The following is a 22,895-nucleotide window of genomic DNA, read 5'->3' as shown; positions in this document are numbered from 1 at the left end:
TGTCCCAGCAAGCCATACATGAGTCAGCAGGACCACCACCAGGGCCTTGGAACATGCAAGTGGAATTTATTTATGTTGTTAATTACACCTCCATGTCAAAATGTCTGCCATGAAAAAGGCCTCAGGGCTCCATCCCATTTAGTTTAGTTCCAGGGCCCTGGTATGATTAATGGTAGGTAGCTGGTATGGTACTTAAGTGGAATTGAGCCATCGTTAATGTTATTAGCTGCACCTGTGCTTCTCTTGCTTTAACAAGTCACAATGTGTGCTATATAAACGGTTGTTAAAGGAAGGCAGAGGGCTGTTATCGGCCACAGGGGCCCTTAGGAGACACATGCTGAAGTAAATGGAATTTAGCAACTTCTTGTAAGTTTGAATTTACCCAATATACGTAGCAAATGTGTCGTAATTAAACATTTTTATCTGTAACGTAAAAAGGTTACAAACAGAAAATTATCATTCAACTGTGCAGCACTATGGAGCATTTAGCTAGCGTGTTTTAGCTTAATTTTGTTAGTTTTAAAGCCCGCAAACATAGGACACTTTATATGGTTCAGTGTTAATACTAAAGAAAGAATGCTATTTTTAGCTAAATAAAATTTAAAACCTGAAAATAATAAACCTAACGTTACTGTATGCCAAGTACTAGGAACCAAATGGCACCTACACAAAGCTAGTTACTAGCTAGCTTAGGCAAATAGCAGAGCAGCTAGCAAGCTAAAGTCAGATATTCTTCTAAACCAAAGCACAGAGGAGTTGGATTTCTAATCTGTCAATTGGCCAGAAACTCAACTCCAAGTGAATGGTAATGTTGTTTTGTTTCTGTTGGATGTGTAAAAAGACAATTGTTGGCTAACTTGCCAGCCATTTCAACTTGCTGTGTGTTTGTTAGCTTGTTGCGGAGGTTTTATTCTGCCAAGTTGCCAATAAATCAATTAAGGTAAAGTTAGCTTTAAAAAATATGACACCTTGAAACAGAAACACAACCTGAATCTCATAATTTCAAATAGTTTCAGATTGGGAGAGGAACTGGAGGAAGGTGCTAGGTAATGTTGCTTTTAATGGATGCTACATATAACCTAACCCTAAACATTATGCATTAAGGATGGTGGAGGAGTTCAAACTGAGCTCAGTTTGTGGCAGCAGTAGAACCCAGGAGCTTGTAGAGAGCTTGTAGTTCACCCTCGCTGTTGATATGTTGGGTCTGTCATATGTCCAAGAGAGAGGCTCAGGTTACCGGCTGTGTGTGGCTGCTCTGGTGCGGCCCAGAGGTAAGAGAGCTCCGATACGCTAGCATGGGATGGGACAATGAGCAGCGTATGATTACTCGTCAGCAGTGTCACCTACATTTGACCGTGTTTGACCGAATGAGAAAACCCTCTGAATGGGCACCGTGTACACGCTGCCACTATTCTTACTCCACATTTTCTCAGTTTTCCTCTTCATGCCTTACTCGGTCACTCATTCGCAGTATTTAAATCTTCTGCATACCTGTCTGTTTGCTCTCTATTTAAACTGTCCATTCTTGCTCTTCTGTATCTGTCTCAGTGTGCAGCTCAGAGTCAACAGTCAAACTCGTAGGACTCTCCCCTGTGAAACATTTAAAAAATGTTTTTATAAACTCTATTTAGCCACCAAGAGGTGATGGCGAGTTAAAAGAAGTGACCTCATACAGAGGAAGGGAGAGGTAATCATTGGTTATCTTTAACAGCTCTTCTCAGTGACCTTCCCTGTCAATAGAGCAGTGGCCCTTAGTCCATGTAGTGGCCCGGGATCGAGCGCATGTCTCTGTAAACGTTTGAGTGTAAGGGGAGATTAAGTGAGAATAAAACATGATTGTTTGTAGTCTCATTTCCTTGATCCTCGGAGACAGTGGCTTTACCTCTTGTATCACAGTCTTCATCACTCTGCTATCAGGCCCTCTGTCAGTAAATGAGATTTGGTGGGATCTGTTAAACAAGGCTACATACTAATCTCTGCTTGGTAAACACACAAAGGCTGTGACACAATTAGCCCTTTAATCCCTCTGTGGGTACAACGAGGGGCATGCCAGCGGCACTTTATCTAATGTTCACATGGCACAGAGACTTGCTCACACAGCCACACTCACACACCGTCTTCAGGTGGTGCGTGGCCATTACATTTGGGCTCTAAATGTCTGGTTGTGGGTAAAGGAAGCACGTTTATCTCAAACGCAGAGCTGTATGTGGTAAAAGGATAGCACTGCTCAATAATTCACAAGTGCTAATGAATGTTGCAGGGGATATGTGGGGCGAAACCAATTCTAATCGCCATATTATGAAGTCAGCCCAGTGTTTAGTTTCCAAGGAGACGCTCAATTGACATGTGTCATACAAAATGCATGCAGAGTCCATGCAGGTTTTTTCAGTGGCCTCTCAGGACTTGTTAGGAGTTAAGGATCTACTGTATAAGATCAGGTGCCATCTATAGGACACAGACAGTAACACAGTAGACACTGTACTGGTGTAATGGTGGGCTCTACTGTGTCTGACCACCAATGATTTCCTAGAAGTAATGCAACAGAGAGATGATAATTGTGTGTATTGGCAATATTGTTATATAACTGTATGGCCCTAGGGTGGCTCACCTTACAACTGTCCTGATATAGAAACACAGGTGCAAATGATTCATTAAACGCAGGGGAACCTGAGAAAGTGGAATTAAGTGATGTTCTTAAACTTGCAAAGCAAATTTGATACCCACACCCCCTGTTTTGGGAGAGGTGCAGTATCAAAGGAGGTGCTCAGCTTTGAAGCCTCTGAGGTCATGGTGTCTGCTTTTCCTTTCAAACCCTCTCACACTGCACATGTCCGAGGTTATATCAGTGAGTCAGTCCATAGAAGGAGCTTACTATGAAAGGTGTGACTTTGAGGCCAGGACTGAGCAGGTATCAGGCTGGTGGCAATAATAAGGACTGGATTCTGGTGCACAAAGATTGTTATCCAGTTTTGCTATAATTTGTCTTCCAGACTAAAAATAAATAAACATTTATTGTTTATGCCAACACATAATAATAATAATAATAATAACATACATGTTACAGTAAATAGTTTGTGTGTAGTTGTTTAACTGAATAAAGTGAAACAGCAGTTTTTTTAATGAAATAAGGTTATGTTCTCTGTCCCTTGGCCAATGTTATTCTGACAAATGTGTATTTTAAAGGGCCATCTAAGTACGGCCATTGCAAATTAGCTTAGGCTATAAATACTGTGACATGTGGTTTGTGCTATGCACTTGTCCCTATACAAATAAATACTAAATAAATCAGTAATAGGTCACCAATCGTTATGTCTCTTTTCCCAACATCTGTCTTTCCCATTTTCTTACAGGAAGTTGCACCAGCAGTTTGAGTCTTATAAGGACCAGGTTAAGAAGATGGGGGAGGAGACTAAGCCGGTTCAGGACCAGAAGAGTGAAGCCCCAACCTGCGGGATATGCCACAAAACCAAGTTTGCCGATGGCTGTGGCCACCTCTGTTCATATTGCCAAACGAAATTCTGTGCTCGGTGCGGAGGACGAGTGTCTCTGCGGTCAAATAAGGTAACACTGACTCGCATGCTAGGTACTCTACATTTATAGAGAGGCACACACACACACATACACACAAATGCAGATGTCCCACCTTCAGGCAAATTTCTCCCTATGCTACTATTTGAAATCCAAGGTTATGAAACATTGCAGTGAAATCATAATCTGGGAATTGAGCCAACAGTGTCTCTAATGGCAGCTAATGTTTTTCAGATTATCAACATCTACTCCAGTCTGCATGCCTTTATTCTAATTCTGTTCCCTCTGATCTGCCCATTCACAGCTGCAGATTTCCTATTCATGTTTACTGTAATTTACAGTTGTTCTATATCACCACTGGAGGGAACTGTTCCTCCTTTTCTTTTTCCATAAAGGAAACTGATTGCTGCTTTTGTATAATGTGGCACTCCAGTGCATAACTAACCTCTGTAAAATCCTCCCCACAGACTAAGCCAAAGCTTTTAGTATTAGACTGCTTAAATTTGAATCATGAGCTTGAGTGTTTTTATGTGATGCCATCCAATCCTTTGCTGTTGCTGCTGAGTATGTGACAGTACTACCAGGACCTACTAATGCCACTCACAATCTCTCTCTCTCTCCCTATCTTTCCTGTCCCCTCCCCCCTCTGTCTCCCTCTTTCTTTCTTTCTTTCTGCTGCATTCCTGCTCTCATGGAATTGCAACAGGAGGACAAAGTGGTTAGCAAATCCTTTTCTGAGTTTCTTGGTCTGAACACAAGCATTGTTCATAAAATGCTGTGATATGTATATATGCACATACAGCAGCCAACCATGACAGTAAACAAACACGAAAAGTCCTCATATGCCTTGTCTGTGAGTCTACCATGTTTTACCGAAATAAACACTGAATAAAGTAAAACAAATACTTTAAAATGTTTTTGATATAGTGCTTCTCAAACAGAGACACGATGAGGGTTGAAGGACAGAAGACGGAATTAAATTAAATTGGATAAAGCTTACACAAGACTGAAGGAATAAAACGGTTTCATATTAAAGGAGCATTCCCCGATTTTAAACATGAAGTTAAATTTACCCATCATGTGCAGACTGTGAAAACTGTTCGTCTGTGGTTCTAGAGGGAGATTGACAAAGTTTTACAATTCTGATAATGTCATCTATATATTGTAGGTTTAGGCTTGACAATTTTTGTTGAGGGTTTTCATAGAGAGCCTATATGGATTCAGTTCCATGGGTGTGTACAGTGTAGGGAGGATATAATGAAAGACATCATCGTGTTGCATTATGGAAATTGTATCACCCAGCAGGTTTGGAGTCAGCTCTCTGCTGCACAGATTTTGACCTGACCAGATTTTGACCTAGGTGCAATACTGAATGACTGGAGTAAATTCAATGTGATTTTCTAATAATGCTTAGTCCTACAAGCAGTTGAGGGAAGTAGCTTTTCTAACCAGATTATTAGTAGAAAGGGTTTTAATCAATATAAAATCTCACACCTGATCCAAACTATCCCTATTCAATACTAACATGTAGTTCTACTATAAATGTAACGTAGGATAATATAGATCAGAAAGGGAAAGCTATACTGACTGATTGCAGTATTGAATAGTCTTGGGGATTATCTATAGCTGTGTAACTAACTAAACAAATATAGCATCACAACGACAGCCAGATGAACACATCACAGGGGTCATATCATTGTCCTTGTGCATGTATAACATAGATTTCCCATAGCTGTCTTACCTAGAACCCTTGTGTTTAGCTGTTGACTACCACGTAGTAACCAAGCACTCTATAAGCCACACTGGAGGGAATTGTATGTTGGTATGTACTTTTTCTTAACCAAACAAGGGAGCAGCAGAACCACTGGGAGAGACCTCTGCCCTGCTGCTCCCTCCTTGCCAAGACCCCAGTTGTACAGGCTGCCATTGTTCACTGGTAGATAATAGCTGGGAGATCGGTTACCTTGTTGTACAGATGGCGTCGAGTAATAACAGTGGCAGCAGGCTGGCGATGGACAGTCGAAGCATTGGCAGAAAGGGATGTGCCACTGAGGCAATGCCCGCTATTTACCTGGTGGTGCCCTGGCCTCCTAGCACTCAAGGTCAATTCTTTATATAGACCATGGACACTGATGTTAATATAGTGTTACCCAAAACTTAATTGAATAACACTTTGTAATGTAAGGCATACTGAGATACACCTGCAAACCGCAAAGGAAAATGCAGGAGTAAACATTTGATATCAGTCCAGAGGAGTGTATGTGGCTCATTTGTCAGCACTTTGTCACTCCACTATCTCTGTGCTTGAGAATACTGCTATATTTCAAATATTTTTGCAGATGTCCCATTCAGAATGAGTTGAAAATCCAACAAATAGCTTATACGTAGTCTTGTCTTCACCAGGGGAGCAGAGCAGGCATTTATGGCAGGATACAGAAGTTCAGATGAAAGCGTCAGTCAGAGAAACAGAGTGTGCAAAAGAGGTGGCAAGAGAGGGCATTAGGGTGTTAAAAGAGGTAGGTTAGTTCACTAGTCATCCTGTCATATACACAGTCTGTTTTTTGTTTATCTGATAATAGAGTCCAGTGTCTCCAGGCTGACAAGGGCTTTTAGGAGCCAACAGGGTCAGCAGGGGCCAGAGAAGACAGGGGTTGGCTTTTAGCTGAGACCAGATGAAAAGATTGTCTTTCAGCTCTGCAAGGAAGAGACGTGATTGAGCTGAAGTACAAGTTAACCAAGTGAACATCTGCGAGTAGTTCACAATCGACCTGATGTCAGCGCAGGTGACTTGGGTTGGTTGGATTTACGTGCAATCAGTTATTTTGCTATTCATTATCTTTCCATTGGTATTTCAGATTAACACATAATTAAACTGTTTGTCTGGGCATTCTGACGAAGAGTACACCATACAGTGTGTAGATGGTAGAATTGCAGAAGTGATACAGTATCCACAGCAGCCCACTAGGACTATTGTGATATTGATTGCTGATTGTTGTTTGTGTCCATACTTGTAGTCACAGATAGAAAGAAGCTTTGATTACTCTGCCACGAACAACGGGGCCACATTTTGGTATACCCAACCAGCTTGTCTGAAAGCTTGTGTGTCAGTGAAAGAGGTGGCAGTGGTGAAATCTGCCCTTTTTCCATCCGTCTACTCTTTCCCTCTCTCACAGATGGTGACAGCAGTGGCGAGAGAGATCTTGTTCTGTGAACCGCCATTGAATATTTACAAGTCTCTATGTCTGGGGCAGCTAGCAGAGCTATGGTACACAGGAATATGATATAGAGGGACAGAGAGTTAAACAGCTGGTAAAGGAATGTAACAGTACTGCTTAATAACCATGTTTAGCTGAATCTACTACTCATTTGATGTGCAGCCACAATTAATCCTTGTGCCTTATCACAACAAGCTGAATAATAAATGTAAAAAAACAGGTAAAATACCTGTGTTGATAACAATCACTGCTACTTCACGGTGCCAGGTACCTTAGCCTTTACAGGAGATACATAAAGAACAAAGTACAGAGTGACGTTTTGGGGTTAAAAATATAAAATGTCTTTGATATAGATACATTTTGTGTCTTCAGAATCCCTGCTTGTAGCGGTGGAGCTCCCCTCCATTTCCTCTGATGTGGCTTTAAAAGGGCCTGAGGAATCAACAGTCTCCGGGGAAGAAGTCATTTGTGATTAAAGCAACTCTTGAAGATGTAACATGTGCTTCTTGGCCCTTCAACATTTCTGCTATAAAATTGAAGGGGAAGCACGACAGTACAGTAAACTGCATTTTAATAAATAGTGTTGTAGTGAAGTAAACAGATTTGTGAGTCTCTAAACAGCACTACAGAAATCATTATCATCATCAGATACCATATGCTGTAACCTGTTGGACAAATGTTTTACATTATTATTACTTTTGAAAATAGAAATTCGTAATTATTCAAATGTGTTAAACATGTCTCAGTCTTAACTAACTGTTGTACTAGCAATGATAATTCACAGAGCTATGGACTGCATGTGATGTGAAGGTATTTTTTGTAGCAATGGAGGGTTAACAGCCAGTCAGAAACCTGCAGAATATCATTGAATGTGTTATAATGTGTTGAGAAGTGATGGATAATCACAGAAGAAATTAATTTTCAGCTCCACAAAATGCTGCTGGAAGCTGTGGCGCGCACCATTTACATCTTTGCTGCAGGGCTTGAAAACATATAGCTAAGTATACATTTTCCTCAGTTGTAAATGAGATTTTTATGTTGGCAGAAAGATGCACGTCTCTGCAATTTCCAAATTAGCTGTACACAGACTTTTACAGGGTGCTGCTGCTACATTGTTAGCTGTATTTTCCCTGATACTAAACTAAATGCTGCATAGGGGAAAGATGATGGGCATTACCTGGAAATGCTGTTTTCAGATGATAAGTTGGGGGCTAAATTTGGTTTGACAATACCCCCACCCCTATTTCTAATAAGTTCCTCAATGGATATGCTCATTGTGTGACATCCTCACAGAGTGCCCGTTTGTTAGGAATTTAACAGCTAAAATCACCATCGTCACATCGCGGTGAATTTTCTGACATCGAAGTATTTCAAGTCGTTTCAGCCCACATCTACAAGACAGTCATTCCCACGGCACGTGAACGCAGCATAGTTCCTGACACATTTTGTAACCTCGGTCCCAATGATGCCTTCGTGGTCCTGCAGTTGTCTGACAACATGAATGAGACATCGATGGCAGCAGCTGTGTTGTGTGTGTGTGTGTGTTTAGTTGAAGCCAAGAAATGCTCACAGCACAGACTGAGTCGGAGATGACAGAGTGTGCCTGTTAACACCAACACAGGAAAAAGCAGTGGCAGCCAGTGTTCCTGCGTAGCCGCGTTTCTCCGTGTGTCTATTGGACTGTGCGATCAGAGCTGGGACGCGCCGCATATGTAATGAGCTCTCAACAACTCCGGCAGAGCTCTGACTCTCTATCACAGATGAACTAATACAGCGGTGGTGGGAAACGTAACGTGATTTGACGCGTTATTGCTTGGCTCACATGTTCTGTTCCCCCCCGTAGACCCACTGACATTGAGTCCGGGGGATTGTTTGCACGGCTTGATGGATCCAGCAGCGTAACGGTTCAAGATCGGAATCCGTTATTCTTTGAAATGAATTGGCGTCTTTGGATGCTGTAATTGCTTTGTTGATAGGAGGAGAGGGGGAAACTGCGTTGGTTTCATTGGATCCGATGTGAGTCCCCGTTGTAACCTTCACGGTGTTTTCAGCAGCCGCTGTCCGGCAGGGCAGGCAGGCAGCCTGTTGTCTGGACTTGGAGCTGTCCGCGGTGCTGAAGGTCGGCAGTTTTCTGCGCTTTTCAGGAGCAGGAGCTGCGGACAGTCGTCACCACCTTATCAGGACTTTAACACGGCGATCTTTCTGCACAGACACAGTGTTTCCCCTCAGCGGCACCATGGGTAAGCTGAGTGAACATGAGGCTGTGACTGCATCGCGTTTTTCCTCACCGGTCATTTTGTTTGCCAGAAATGTGACCATGTCAGCCCTCTCTGCTGTCATTCCTTTCACACAACCTGTCCATAGACCATTCCAGTCGCATACGCCCTTTAGAGGAGAGAGCATCTGTCCATTTAATCTTTTCATTGCAGTATTTTACCGACATTTAATTTTGCTTCCAAAGATTTGACACACTGTATGTTGCCAGTGAGCGCGCGTCATGTCTGTTCACATTTTTTAACACGTTTATTTATGTGTGAGACAGGCTGAGGGGGGCGTGTGGCTCTGACAGACATTTCTCTGTAAAACCACATTTTAGATTTCTACAATATTTACCTCCTCTTCCTCCTGTGTCTGAACTTCAAACAAGGAACATCAATATTCATCAAGTCTATTATTATTACTGGCGCGCACACTAAAATTAGAAGCTCATTAAAATGCAATTCACCACGTGCAGCCTGTGTTGAAGCATGTGAATGTAGACGCTCTCCTTTCATTCTCATTGGCCGCCAAATAAATCACACCGAAATGCCCTGTAAACTTTTAATTCTGTAGAACTGCCTCAAAAGACCAATTTCATTTACAGATTAAACGGGACAAAAAACCCCAAAAATATTAGAATATTAATTTGATTTGTGCGTATTACAGTATGCATCTATGATGTAGAAAACGCGGCTAGAGGAAAGATCTGCTCCTTAAAAAAATAATAAGAGACTAAAATGCATATTCATAGCTAGTTTCTCTTGTCTTTGATACATTATTCATTGGCCTGTATATGTATGGTAATGTCTGTCATTGCAGCCCATCACATTTGTTTAGCGTCCAGCTGTGGCAATGATTGGTCTGAAGTGTATTAGATAGTGTCCTTATTGATGCCTGTGTGCTTAAGCTGGACTCAGTCCAGACTGGGATGTTCTGAGGAACACTCCACTCCTCTAACAATGAGTCTTTAATGAGTGGTTCAGTTCACCTCAGTTCAGATGAAGGAGAGAAACACAGAAGCAATATGATACCTATGACAGGTCATTTACTGCCACATAAATATTGCAGCATCTCTAGTCTTTAATTTAGTTCTTTTTGAAGATGCCTTTTTGTCTTATTGCAGTTTCATTGTTACACTGTATCCATCATAGGTCACTGGCCCACCGGGATGCCCATGTCGTTTCTTTTAACTCTAAATAAAATGAATGCAGCAGTAATGTCAATCACTACAAAGTCCCCTTTAAACAGCCTCCTTTGAAATCAAGAGCATCATTTTAGCAATTATATTACATGTACTGTTATGAATGAATGTGAAATGAATGAATGTAAAAATGAAGCTGGCTTTCCATTTGAGCATTCTGTTATATGCCTGTAAGGATAGTGCTGATTCACTCTGGAGCCTCTGTTAAGTAACATTGTAGTGCAGTTTAATGGCCACAAGAGAGAGCTCAGTGCTCTCTCTTACTGCAAATCTAGCGTGTGTGTGTGTGTGTGTGTGTGTGTGTGACTCCCCCAAGAAATATTTTCAATGGGTCAGGCAAAATGGAAACATGTAAAGTCTGTTGCTGATTGATACATGTTATTGTCTACATAGTTATGTGTAGTGTATATACTGTATATGGTAAGGCTATTCAGCACAAAGTAAGGTGTTTTTCAAAATCTAAATCACATCATCTTTATGAGACAGGCCATATGGCACACATCATTTTGGAATAGGTAGTCTCTCCTTCAGTGGCATCCTTGGCTTGTGTATTCATTTGCTATTTTCACTCTTATAAGCAGACGCACATTTTTTGTAAGATTATCTTTGCTGAAAACACTGTTGGTCTGAAGAGAAAGTATTAGAAAGGAAATTATTTATTGATCCCATGGCACTGGGTGTTTGTTTCCGTTAATTCAATGCCTCAGTAAACAGCCTATAGCACATTTAATAGAGTATATATCTTCCTGGTGTTTGCAACGTGTGGTAGTGCTAGGTTTTTAGCTTTCTATTTTTAGCTGCAGGTTCAATGACTATGAAATGTGCAAACACAGGGAGAAATGGCCCTGCTCGAGGGCCGCCGCCCCCAACCCCCTGCCTGCGCTCAGCCGTGAAGAGTTAAGCCGAAGGGAAGTGCGTGTGTGTATGTGTGTGTGAATGTGGAGAGTCTTGGGCAGAATGGCTGCAGTGAAAGTGAACATACCTCTGGCTGTTACAGCTGCTTGACCTGTGTGTGTATCACTGTGCATACATGCATCTGGTGCGGAGTGTTTGTGTCTATGTAGTCTATGAGGGAAGGAGCGGTATTACAGTTAACCATCAGTTAGTGAGTTCTGTCTTTGGGCTGCATCCCTAGATGGACTGCTAGCAGCCTCATGCTGTGTGATGTCTCTGCCAGTGTGACTAAAGAGAGAAAAAGGTGTAATGAATGAAACAACATGTTTCTGTTACTGTCACACTGTAGGAAGCAGCATGAGTACATTTTTCCTTGAATTCTGTCTGTTTCTAAGGTGTGAGAGATTGGACAATGTGTACAGTCATTTAGAATAATGTCCCATGAATCTAAATCTCATTTCAACCCTGATGTTGTTAACTTAGGCTACTCTTTCATACTAATAAAAACCATATAGCTCATATTCCACATGCTTCTCTATCAGTTGATAAAACTCTTTAAAACCTCTTGGGCCCATCCCTTCAAATCCCTTTGGATAATCTCAAAATGCACTGTCATCAAGCTCAAAACAAGGCTGTGTTTATTCTGCAGTTCATGTAATGTTTTGGACATATGAGGATTCAGCCCTGCAGTGACATTTTCCTTCCTTTTGCTCTTCCTGCCTAATGCACTGTATAAACATCCATTTTCATTCTGACTCTGTTCCAAAGTGCAAATCAGATCCAAGTATTGATGTCTGAGGCTCAGTGTGCTCAACATTTACTGGACCCATGAACGTTTTTGTTGTCCGTTTTTTTGTTGTTGTGTTTTTTGTTTGTTTTTTCGAATACCAATGTGCAATTAGGTATTCACTGTAGAGATAAAAGAGCTTGACTTGTGGAGTCCATGGGCTGAGAACATGGTTAATTATTATTGGCAGGCTGGAGAGGTTCATAGAAACTGACTCTAAGTTAATTGCAGTTTGGAGGGGTAAATATGTACGTCATGGGTGTGGCTTTATGTGAAGGAAATGGGCCGTTTCAGAGAGAGAAGGGCAGATTTCAATAAATAACCACACGTGAAACATAAACAGTTTTTTTTGTATCTGTGGGGCTTTTATTGCCTTTTATTGACAGTGGCAGCTGAAGGGTGACAGGTTATTTCTTCTTAGGATAATGTGAGAATGTATAAGTAGAATCAACTGATAACGTCAATGTGAAAACAAAATAGGCATTATCACCCATTAGCTCAATTATTGATTGTGGAAACTAGAACAGATTGGCTGATGTGTAGGATTCATCCATTGCTGAATTTAGAAATCTTTTTGTGGAACAAAAAACTCACTCAAGTAGAAATACTTTTGATGAGTTGGGAACTGAATTCAGATTTTTGGATTTCCTCTCGCAAGCACTTTTCTGTATTACTCCTTGGTATGCACACCATCTTCTGTCTTATATGTGCATATACTATATGTATAGGACCAATTAACCTTGCTTTCTTACTCTATTTGTTTTAGTCTTTCTTTTTGTCTTTTTCTCCACTCTTTGCTGCACTGTTAAAAATAATTTTAATTTGAAAACTTTGACTACTATTTCCTGAAGATTTGTTTTTATTTGCCCTATCCATGTGATAATTCCATTTTAATATAAATTCCTCAGACTAATTTTCATTTTAAGATATAACGTCAACCAAAGTACAGTTTTGATTTTTGACAGTATGCACAGTCTAGCAGGAAAGACTGGCCTTGGTGGTTTCCGGGTCTTAACTGATGACTCACGGTTCACTGCAGAGCTCTCACCATGACCCCAGTTAAAGAGGCAGCCATGGCCTCACTGGATACCCTCCTGTGGGACACATAAAGCACAATGTGTAGCCTCCATGCTTCCATTGTGTGTCAACACAGTTATAGCCTATCTGTAACATTGATAGCTGGTCATAAATGCCTCATGTGTCAATATCACATTGGCCAGCACATGCTGCCTGTGGTGTGCCTTTTTTTGGCCCTACATTTGAAATGTAACTACAATATTTTGTCATTTCTAGATGTTTGACACATCCAAATGTGGCTGTATGAAGTAAGGCAACTGTCCAAAGTGATTTTCGCTGTGTTTCCATGCTCTAGTGCAGACGTAGGAAGCACAGAACTCACTGTTCTGCTTGTTTCAGTGGTACTACACCTTTAAGAGGAAAGTGCTGCACATTCCTACAGTACTAATCCATGACGGGGATGGCAACCTTAATGCCTTTTTTCTGTCTACTTTTTTTCCCCAAAACATGCAATATCTAATTACCATTCAAAGTGTCAGTCTTCATGATCTTGCACACATTTCTTTTGTGTTGCATTGCCACTGCCTACTTTTTCCTTCTGCATTGTGTTATAGCAGTGTGACTAGCCAATAACCTGACACAAAATGGTTGTGGTTGAAAGCTTTAGTCATAATTTGCTGTGAGCTTCACCTGTAAATGTTAACTGGTGTGGTTACTGCTTATTCCAAACGTCAGTTTCATTTTCCTATTCATCCATGCACACAGAAACAGAGAGATACACCCTGTTCAGGACAGGATGGATATTGAAATCACAAGTAACTACCAAACACACTGTACTTGTTGATGCTATCTCACACTACTAGTCTGAGAGGATGTAGACAGCTGCCAGCTGGGAGCTTCACGAGGAGGGTGTGATGGCGTTGAGTTTCATGAAATCCCTCCCAGATTTTGCACAAGCACCCTTCTCTGATCAACCAGTAAGTCTCCAGCTCAGTGACAAGGACATGATCTCTCACTGACTTCCCACCCATGAACACTGACATGTTTGATGAGCTGGCCAGCGACACTAAAGGCTGGGGACTGAATCTTGACTTGTGTAATTGGACAACTGCTTCTTCTACTCCACCCAGGCACCCCATAAAAGAGTGTATTTTTATCTGTGTTCTAGTGAAAAGACTTTACATGGCATGATGCAGGTTGTCGACCGCTGTGATCATTGGTTGGACTGCTCCACAGCGGTTACTACTCTGTATCACCCTGTGCTGCAGGTCTAACCAGCCACTGAGATAAGCAGTTGTGGTTTGGGCTATGGCTACAAATCCAGCCTTTGAACCTCTGCAGCCAGTAACTGCACAGATCAACACAGTTTAAGCGAATTCAGTTAATCTAGAAAGAACATATCAGTCAATTTTTATTTGATTCAGTGCTTACTGAAAAAAAGGGCAAGCTATAGACCAACTGATGGTGGGTGAGGTAGCATTCAGATCCCGCTCACACTAATAACAGTAATGCACTGACTCAGCACTGGGATTGTAAAGGCGGGGAGTGGGGCGGGGTGGGGGAGGGCTCAGCTGCAGTAGCTCTTGGCCGCCCTACTGGCCGTCTGGCCCGTCAATCACTTGGCAAGCTCCTAGTCCTCTCAGGCACACTATTAGTTGCTCAGCGTTAACGAGACAGGTGTGGTCACCTGAGCAGGCCTGAGTGAGATTCACGTTTCAGTGTAACAGGTATGGATCGATGCCGTTTATACGAATAAAAAGACTTGAGACAGAATGCCGAGCTTAAACCATGTAGTGTGTGTGTTTGTCTGTGTACATGTGTGTTTATAGTGATCAGGGCTACTGTCTGCTCCTGGATTTATGAGGCCAATGTGGTGAGCTGGCTGCTGGGGCTGCAGTATAGAGCAGATAAAGGCACGACATCATAGAGCAGTAAAAACCTCCACTCTCCAGTCCTTGTACAGCATAACGGAAGGGAAATGTTGCTATTCTATACTTTGTCTTACCAAAGTGCATTGCCTGCAATTGCATTATCTCTACTTACTGTACCTTCATTAAAACGTGAGTAATCTCTGCAATCGTCAGTCATGTAGGCTCTGCACTGTTGCAGTTTGCTAACCAGAAACAAGAGTTTAAAAGTAATGTACTGCATCATAATAAATAAGAAAAATGAGCTGATGTGCAATATGGAAACCTTAGTGCATTTGATCTGTACTAAGAGATCTACCACTAAGAGTACTAAACGGGGTTATTTGGACTCACAGACTCAAAATGTATGATAATAAAAATAATAAACTGAACCCATGTGATGTTACCTTTCAATACTATAATATTATATGATAAAAGCTGCTGTATGTGTGAAATATTTCATCATTCACCTCATCAACATGCATTTTTAATAAGATTCATGAATATAGTCGCTGTGGGATGAAAACTCCTAACTCCAAATTCCTTTTAGAGTTTAAACTCATTTTCAAATCTAATTATTTATACCTTGTTTCTGAAAAGTTGACATTTTGGATGTAAAACGATTTTCACCCAGCAACAGCGATTTGCCTCACAGTTATGTTACAGCCTTATATAACACAAACACCCAAATCACTCCATTAGAGCTCATCATAGGATATATAAGATAACCTCAGCCCGGCAATCCTTCCAAACTATTAACACCTCCCTTTTCTTCCCTGCAGGTTATGTGGGTATGCAACTTGTGCCGAAAACAACAAGAAATCCTCACCAAATCGGGGGCGTGGTTCTACGGCTCGGGGCCTGGTCAGGTGCGGGGCGTGTTTGAGGGCGGGCCGCAGGGAAAGAAGGCCAAACTGCAGGACCCGTCCCTGTACCCCTACCAGGGAGCCTCAGGGGACTTGACACCAGCGTCAGACAGAAGCAGACCTCACGGCGGGCTCCTGCCCAGACAGGCGTCCCTTGACAACGGTTCGGGACTGAGGTACTCGGTACCCGGTGACGCACCCATAGACAGGTCAGTTCTATTTGAGAAAAAAAAGCATACACCTACTATATGCTCCATGTGAGCTATACTGAGTTGTTTTTATTATTCTGATTGTTTGATCAGCAAAGTTGAACATGATGTGACTCCATGAAGGTGCATGGATGTAACTGCATAAGAGCCTTTTAGCATTAGCACTGAGATATGTGGCCGTTGTATAAGTAGTGCAGAAAAGTGATTCAGCCTGGCATAAGAGCAATGTCTCCTAGCAAGCCAGTCAAGGTCCCTTATAAAACGGCTTGTACATGGAGCCCATGAGGCCTATAAAGGAGACAGAGACACAGATACTGTATCTGGCACTAACTCAGCAATTCTACAACAGTCATCCACCCACTCACTTTCTCTTCTTTACACACACACACACTCATACACACTCATACAGCACACAGCACATATCAACACAGATGGTTTGAGCTAGGATGGGGTGCTAGAAGGTGAAGGGTGTTTGCAAGAATTTAAACTTTCTCTTTGAGAGAAACTGCATTTAAACAACTGTTTTGTCGTCAGGAATATTTGTAGGCCAGTTCAGCCACTGCAAAGCTTGAAAATGAAACATTCTTAAGATGCTTTTGGAGTAGAAAAGTGAGAGCAGGCCTAATTGCAATTCAGAACACTGTGTTCCATGCACTAAATGCCCCCTCTGAGTAGCACACTCTCAGATGCTGACATCACAGACATGCTGTGCTTGGGAATCTTATATCCGGTTGCCTGTTTCTTGATACTGTTGTCAAATAAGGTAGTTACTTTGATGTCCACATGGGGGCTCCTTCTTCTTTCTTCTTCCAAAGGAAGGAAGAGAAGCTTATAGTCAGTATCTACACACTCTATAGACGTGTATTTCCACAGCAAAAAGGCAGAGAGCCATTTCAGAAAACATCTTTCATATCCATGTTTGTTCCTTCTCTGATCTAAGGTGACTCGACATTTGTTCAATGCAACCTTAGACTAGATGTGACTTTTATGTGGACATAACCAGCAAGTTAATTGTTTAGCCTTTCTCCCAGAATGTCTAAAATAGTTTTCAGTTCGGGAAGAACAAACCTGTGATCTGTAAAGTTAAGTGACTATGGTCATATTGGCAGTGGTGAAACTCTGGAAGGGAACACGCCCCCTGTTTCTCTCTTGTGTTACAGTAAGGCTGTGATATCAGGTTTTGTTTCCATAACCTTTGGTCCGTCGCAGCAAGTAGAGCCCACAGGCTAACAGATGTCTTTGTCTCTCTGCTGGTCCACTCTGCCCCTGAAATCAGACTTCCCAAGTGGAAGATGGGAAATGTAGGCTATGTGCTATACCATCCGGTGGAGAGCAAACCCAGCAGATAGCCTGAATCCAAGGGAGGGTGGCTCTGAGTTAGCACCAAGTCATATATATATACATTTTGTACAAGCACCTAAACATATACGGGTGGGGCAGTGGAACAGGAGGTGAATTTGACTAAATACCAATCCAGCCCATGCCCCTGTTCCTATTCTCTGCTGACCTTGTAAATGTATACTTGGAGGGCCACTTGCCACACTCTTCTAACACGGGGACAAACCAGCATGTACAAGCCTGTGCCCACAGTGTGTTTGGAGACACAACTCATTAGTTCTGTGTCCTCTCTAGGCCACTGCAACCTTGTATTTACTTATTATTATATTCAGAACTTTGAAAAATGGAGAGGTCCTGGGGGAAAATGGTTTGGTTTAATTGCCTGGTATTTTTCTCCAAATGGATGTTTTGATGAATATATCCAACATGCTACAGTACCAATGCTGAGGCCTTGCTGCAGTGGTCATGGGTTTGACTCCACCCGTTGCTGTGTGTCATCCCCTCTCCCTCCCCCTTTTCCTGTCACTCTTCAGCTTTCACTGTCAATTAAAGGCAATAACCCCCCAACCCCTTTGAAAAGAAAGAAAAAAATATCCAAATAACCTGCCCATTACCTATCAGCAGTGTTGTAATGAAGCTGCTGTGCAACTGTGACACATACTCAGAAACACTCCAAAATAGGCAGTTTTCTCTCCTGTCTTGGTAACATTTTGTTCCTGTGCTATCTTTGGTAAATCTCTCATCCATTATGTTTCTACACTGTGAATACATACTGAGCAGCAGTACAATAAAAAGCAGAGCATCATCTGTAACTGCAAATTGTAATCAAAGCTACACTATAAACCTTTAAGGGCAATGCAGGATAACAGTATTTTGTGTCTCAGTGCAACTACATTATCCATCTTCTCCTCAAATGACTGGCTGCTTTAAGGTGGTTATAATGGATGATCAGACTGACTATAGATCAGACTATAGATCAGACTGCTTCAAGCATTCAGTCATCCAGTCACATTCTGTTCCAGTCCAGGCCCCCACCACTGTATATTAATTGATTGCATGGCTAGAGAGGTGGAGATGGTACCGGGGAGCCATTCTCACTTTGGCATTGCCTACATTCGCAGTGACACAACAGGAAACTGGCTGTCTGAAAATTCTATGGATAATGCTGATGATGGATAGCAGAGAGTCCATAAATAGAACTCCCACTGCATAAGCACCAAAACCCACTTTCATTAATCTTAAAGAATGTTTAAATTAACTTCTGGATCTGTTCTGCTGAAGAAAGGAGGGGAAAAAGCTGACAGTCTATTTATAAGGAGAAATAACTTGGGAAGGCTTCTAATTTATCTTGGTCTCGGAGGTGTCATTTGAATGAACACACAGATACGCTGGGACAGCTGCAGTATTGGGTGATGCTGATGAAACAACAATGATTACATTGGGATTGGAACTTACTCACAGGTGGAAATTCTTCAGATTCTGCATTTTTAACACATTCAGCTACAGCAGCAGAGCCATTCAGCCTGCCAGAAATGGTAGAAGAGTAAGAGGAACATGTTCCTGACTGGCCCTTTAACATCCAGCCCAACCCAGTCCAGTGTAGAGTAGCCTTAAACAGTTCAGTTCATCATCGCTTATTCTGACCTAGTCTGTCTCAGTTCAGCCCTATGAACCCAAACAAGCCCTACCTTATGCATATATTCCATCAGCCAGTAATACTACACTGCCTTAAATAAGTCATTTGACCAAATAACTCACATTGACGTGGAGTTTAGTTTTTGTGATCTGATCATGCTGTGACACCCAAAGCTTTGCAATATAGTCCAGTATGAAAGAAGCACAGTCAGACAGTGAGAAAGATTTAAGACAAATCTTCAGTTTATTTTGGAAATGAGACCTAAAGTGAACATACCTGAAATATCTATTAGAATTGTCCTTTGCATTGTAAAACTACATGAGCGTACGACTACGGCAAGTGCACTCAGTTGGAATGATATCTCCAAATTCTTGAAAAAAACCCAAAAGATTTTTGTTTTTACTGTTAAATAAGTGGTTCTTATAATAAGATTAGTGTGAACTTATTTGAAATGTATTGCTTCTATAGTGGTCCTGAACACTCGCAAAGCTGGTTTCAGCATCTTCTTGCTCCCCAGATCACAGCAATAGGCATTCTTCACAGAAGACATTTTGACATGTCACAGCAGCAAAAACACACGAGTGCATAATAAAATTAAGGATGGCTGAATTCCATTTTGCTGCTTCAGTTGTCAAAGGGCTCACTGTCACACTGGTTTGCTGGGATACTTAAATGGAACAGAGCTGTCTTTAGCAACACCTGAACTTGTCTTACTGTGATAAGTCTGCCTAAAAAAGGCCTATTTATTTTGTAAGTAACATGTTATTGTAACCGATATGATGGCAGAAGGTTTTTTTTGATATTTTCATAGCCTGCTCATGTGTTGTAAATCATTTTTCTTGTACTGTAAAATATCCAGACTGTTCAAATTGATGCTGTGTGTCATGTAAGAGTTTTTATCTTTGCTTTAACATTTTGCTCTACCAAGGCCTAATTTTGAATTTTGGTAAGGATGAAGTCAACCCTGGTAGGGAGCATTGATTATAAGAGGCTGGATAACAACTGATGACGTTTTGACAAAAAAATTGCAGAGACAGAGATCTGTGAGCCATTATCATCACAATGACATTATCTGTCGTCCTTCTATACAATACAAGCAGTTGTGTTACATCCTCTTGATACAAGGCTGCAGGGCTATGACTGGATAACTACTTATTTGTAAGTAACTACTTAACTACTTAACTACTTCTAATACTAATACTTTATCTCTTTGAAGATCTAACACACAGGTCATCTCCCTGCTCAGGAAGTGGTCCTTTATACTTGCATATAGCAGAGCTCATTTATAGAAAACCTTCAGGAAGGTTTAGAATAGCTCCATGTTCATTCCATATAATGCTTTTGTATCTGCAGCTTTAAGGAACCCCTTGATCCACACTCATTTTTGGGATCTTTACAGTTACAAGCAGAAGCAGTGACTGAATAAAATGAAAAACAATGAATGAATAAATAAGTAACCCCTCGGGAAAACCCCCCTTTTATGTGTGCCCTTTCCTCACACTCTCGCTTTCAGAGGTATTATGACTGTCCTCTGTTATTATTGATGATGAGCTGATGCTCTGAAGCCAGATATAGAATATAAGGAAAAAAGAAAATCTGACGACAGCCTCGCCTCTCTCCCCTGTATTCTATCGTGGTCTATCTGCTGCTGTGCGCGTCCCAAAGAGTGCATGAGAGTGGATGGAGAGATATGGCAAAGAGTGCGCACGACTGCATATCAACCCCATAGTGTGCGTGTGTGTGCGTGTGTGTGTGTGTGTGCTTTTTTTGTGTGCGTGTGTTAGCGCGAGTGTGTGCTCTTCATAGGCGACGGGAAATATGAGTTGAATGTGAGGCAGCAGCTGATGCGCCGGTAAGGGATGCTGCTGCTGCTGCTGCTGCTGGCTGCCGTGTAGGATGCTTCTCCGCTCCTTCTCTCCTCCGGGCGCCCCTTCGCCTCTCCCTGCTCACCGAGAAGAGATTTTTGCTACAGCGAGCAGAAGAAAAGGCTCGTTACCGGCACCGGCACTACCTCGTTTTTCTCGCTTCAAGTCCAAAGCATTATGACCGAAGGATCCCGCCCGGAATGCGTCTCATTTAAGGACACTTTTTACCAGGAACGGCAGGAGAAATATGGAACTTGATCGGCGTCTTTTCTGCGTTTAATGCGCCCCGGGAAATAATAATACCAAAATACTGAGGAGGTTTATGTGTGGAAGGGGGCGTCCGGAGGGAGCGCAGGCTTTGGGATGTATTGTTGGTGAAAGGAAAAAGGGTGATCATTTACTGAGGATAAAAGAAAACGGAGGGGGAAAATGCAGTTTGAGACATTGCGTCAGTTCTGTAGCTCGGTTTTATCACATTTCAACGGGGCTTTCTCGGCGCCTCAGAACATCTTGCAGACGGAGCTGTTCGAGCAGGCGTTGAGCAACATCGGGTGAGTGATTCCTTTGTAAAGAAATGCCCTGATTTATGAGGAAGGGCTTCCCCGTTGGTATGTCAAACGAGTATTGGGGGGTGGGGGGTGGTTGTTGCGTTTATCGATCGGCAGTCAGCCTGCGTAATAACAACCTACAGTATAGTACTGTTGCTGCTGCAGATATTTCCTGGCTGGATGATGGGGCCGATCAGTATTGCTGCCGCGGTGTGCTCTGCGCGCGTCCACGCGCGCACTTGTTTCCCGTTTGGGGGGTAGAAGATGAACCTCTCAGGTAGACTGTGACCATGCCAAGGTGTGACTATGTTGCGCGCGTAGCCGTATATGTATGTATGCGCGTGCGCGTATGCCCCAGCGCACCGCTGCTGCAGCATGTGTGCTTTGCTGCTTCTGCCGCTGCTTCTGCTGTGCCTAAGAGCAGAACATGAGGGGGTGAGGAGGATAAATGTATGCTTGAGTCCAGAGCTGAGAACGAGTGGACACAGCACCCCCAACACACACACCCCTACACACCCCTACACACCCACATCTCCCTACACACTCAAACACAGGCCATAATATTTGGGGGAAAGTACCAGAGCAGGAATTAGTTACTTAATAAAAAAGTGTCTGATAGTATCTTAATTAATACATCTTTATGCCAAGACTTAGCAATAATTTTCATTATCAGAAAAAAAATGTAGCATTTTACTATGCTTTTAGCTGTGTTACTGCAACACATATTTACACAAATGTACTATTACTAGTATTATTAGTACAAAAACATTTATTTTTATATCTGCTGGAAAATAAGTGCTTGTGTGGTGTGCTGTGAGAGAAAGAGAGAGAGAGAGAAGTTGGATCTCACTTGGAGCATATTATGATTAGTCTGCTAAATGCTCCGTTCCCCCACGGAGAGGCCCCTGTTCATCTGGCCAGGCATGGCTGTTACACACATTATGCAGTCTGCAGAAGGGTTTCAAACTTGCAAACAGACTCAAGTTCCTGCAGCTGCAGGCCCGAGAGAACACGCAGGCCTCTTTCATTTCTCGCCATAGGTGCAGGCCCCCGTATCTCCACACCATGCACTGTCTCCGGGAACTGCAAGTCTTTCCCTCTTGTCCCACACCCTACCGTCAGAAATAATTTACAGCATTGCTGGGCTCTCTGCCACCTCACATTACATGGCCAGAACACTCAGCCACTGAAAGGGCTGAACAGGGGGCTCTGTGCCTGGAAACTGTGATCCAGCAATCATCACATCTGACTGATTAAATTGAACTTATTTTCCATCACTACCTGTTTTTTTTTTTCTCAGCAAATTTCTCCAGTAGAAACATTCTCTGAAGGACTACGCCCATACGCTAAAATATCATATTGTTATGTAGTTGGCTAATTGGTACAACTAACTGGTTGAGAGTGCATATTCCTTTTTTAATACTGTTCCAGGATCTTAAGGTCAGCCTGTATTTTCACTCAATTCTGGATCTGTAAGTGGTACCATATAGCTCACTGATACAAAACAACATCAACACAACTCTCTGCAAGCCAGAAATGTGTGCTGTTATCAGTGGCTAGCCAGCTTGGCCATCCATTCGATCAGGGCTGTCTGTGCGTGAGTCTGTTTCTCGCCCTCTCTCTCT

The 22,895-nt window shown here is 42.2% G+C and overlaps 1 protein-coding gene across 1 annotated transcript in view; it reads left to right on the top strand.

Annotated features, from left to right (window-relative positions):
• Window positions 1–22,895, top strand: part of rims2a (regulating synaptic membrane exocytosis 2a) — a 140,193-nt gene that overhangs the window by 22,572 nt on the left and 94,726 nt on the right. The window contains 2 exon segments of the mRNA XM_035672333.1: window positions 3,351–3,561; window positions 15,591–15,883. Of these exon segments, the coding sequence (XP_035528226.1) occupies window positions 3,351–3,561; window positions 15,591–15,883 (504 nt within the window).

This window comes from Morone saxatilis, unplaced genomic scaffold, assembly GCF_004916995.1.
Source record: "Morone saxatilis isolate NCDOM2014 unplaced genomic scaffold, NCSU_SB_2.0 Contig24, whole genome shotgun sequence".
In the NCBI taxonomy this organism is placed as follows: domain Eukaryota; kingdom Metazoa; phylum Chordata; class Actinopteri; family Moronidae; genus Morone; species Morone saxatilis.
Note: the sequence above shows the minus strand (reverse complement) of the source record. Positions and strands in the feature narration are given on the sequence as shown.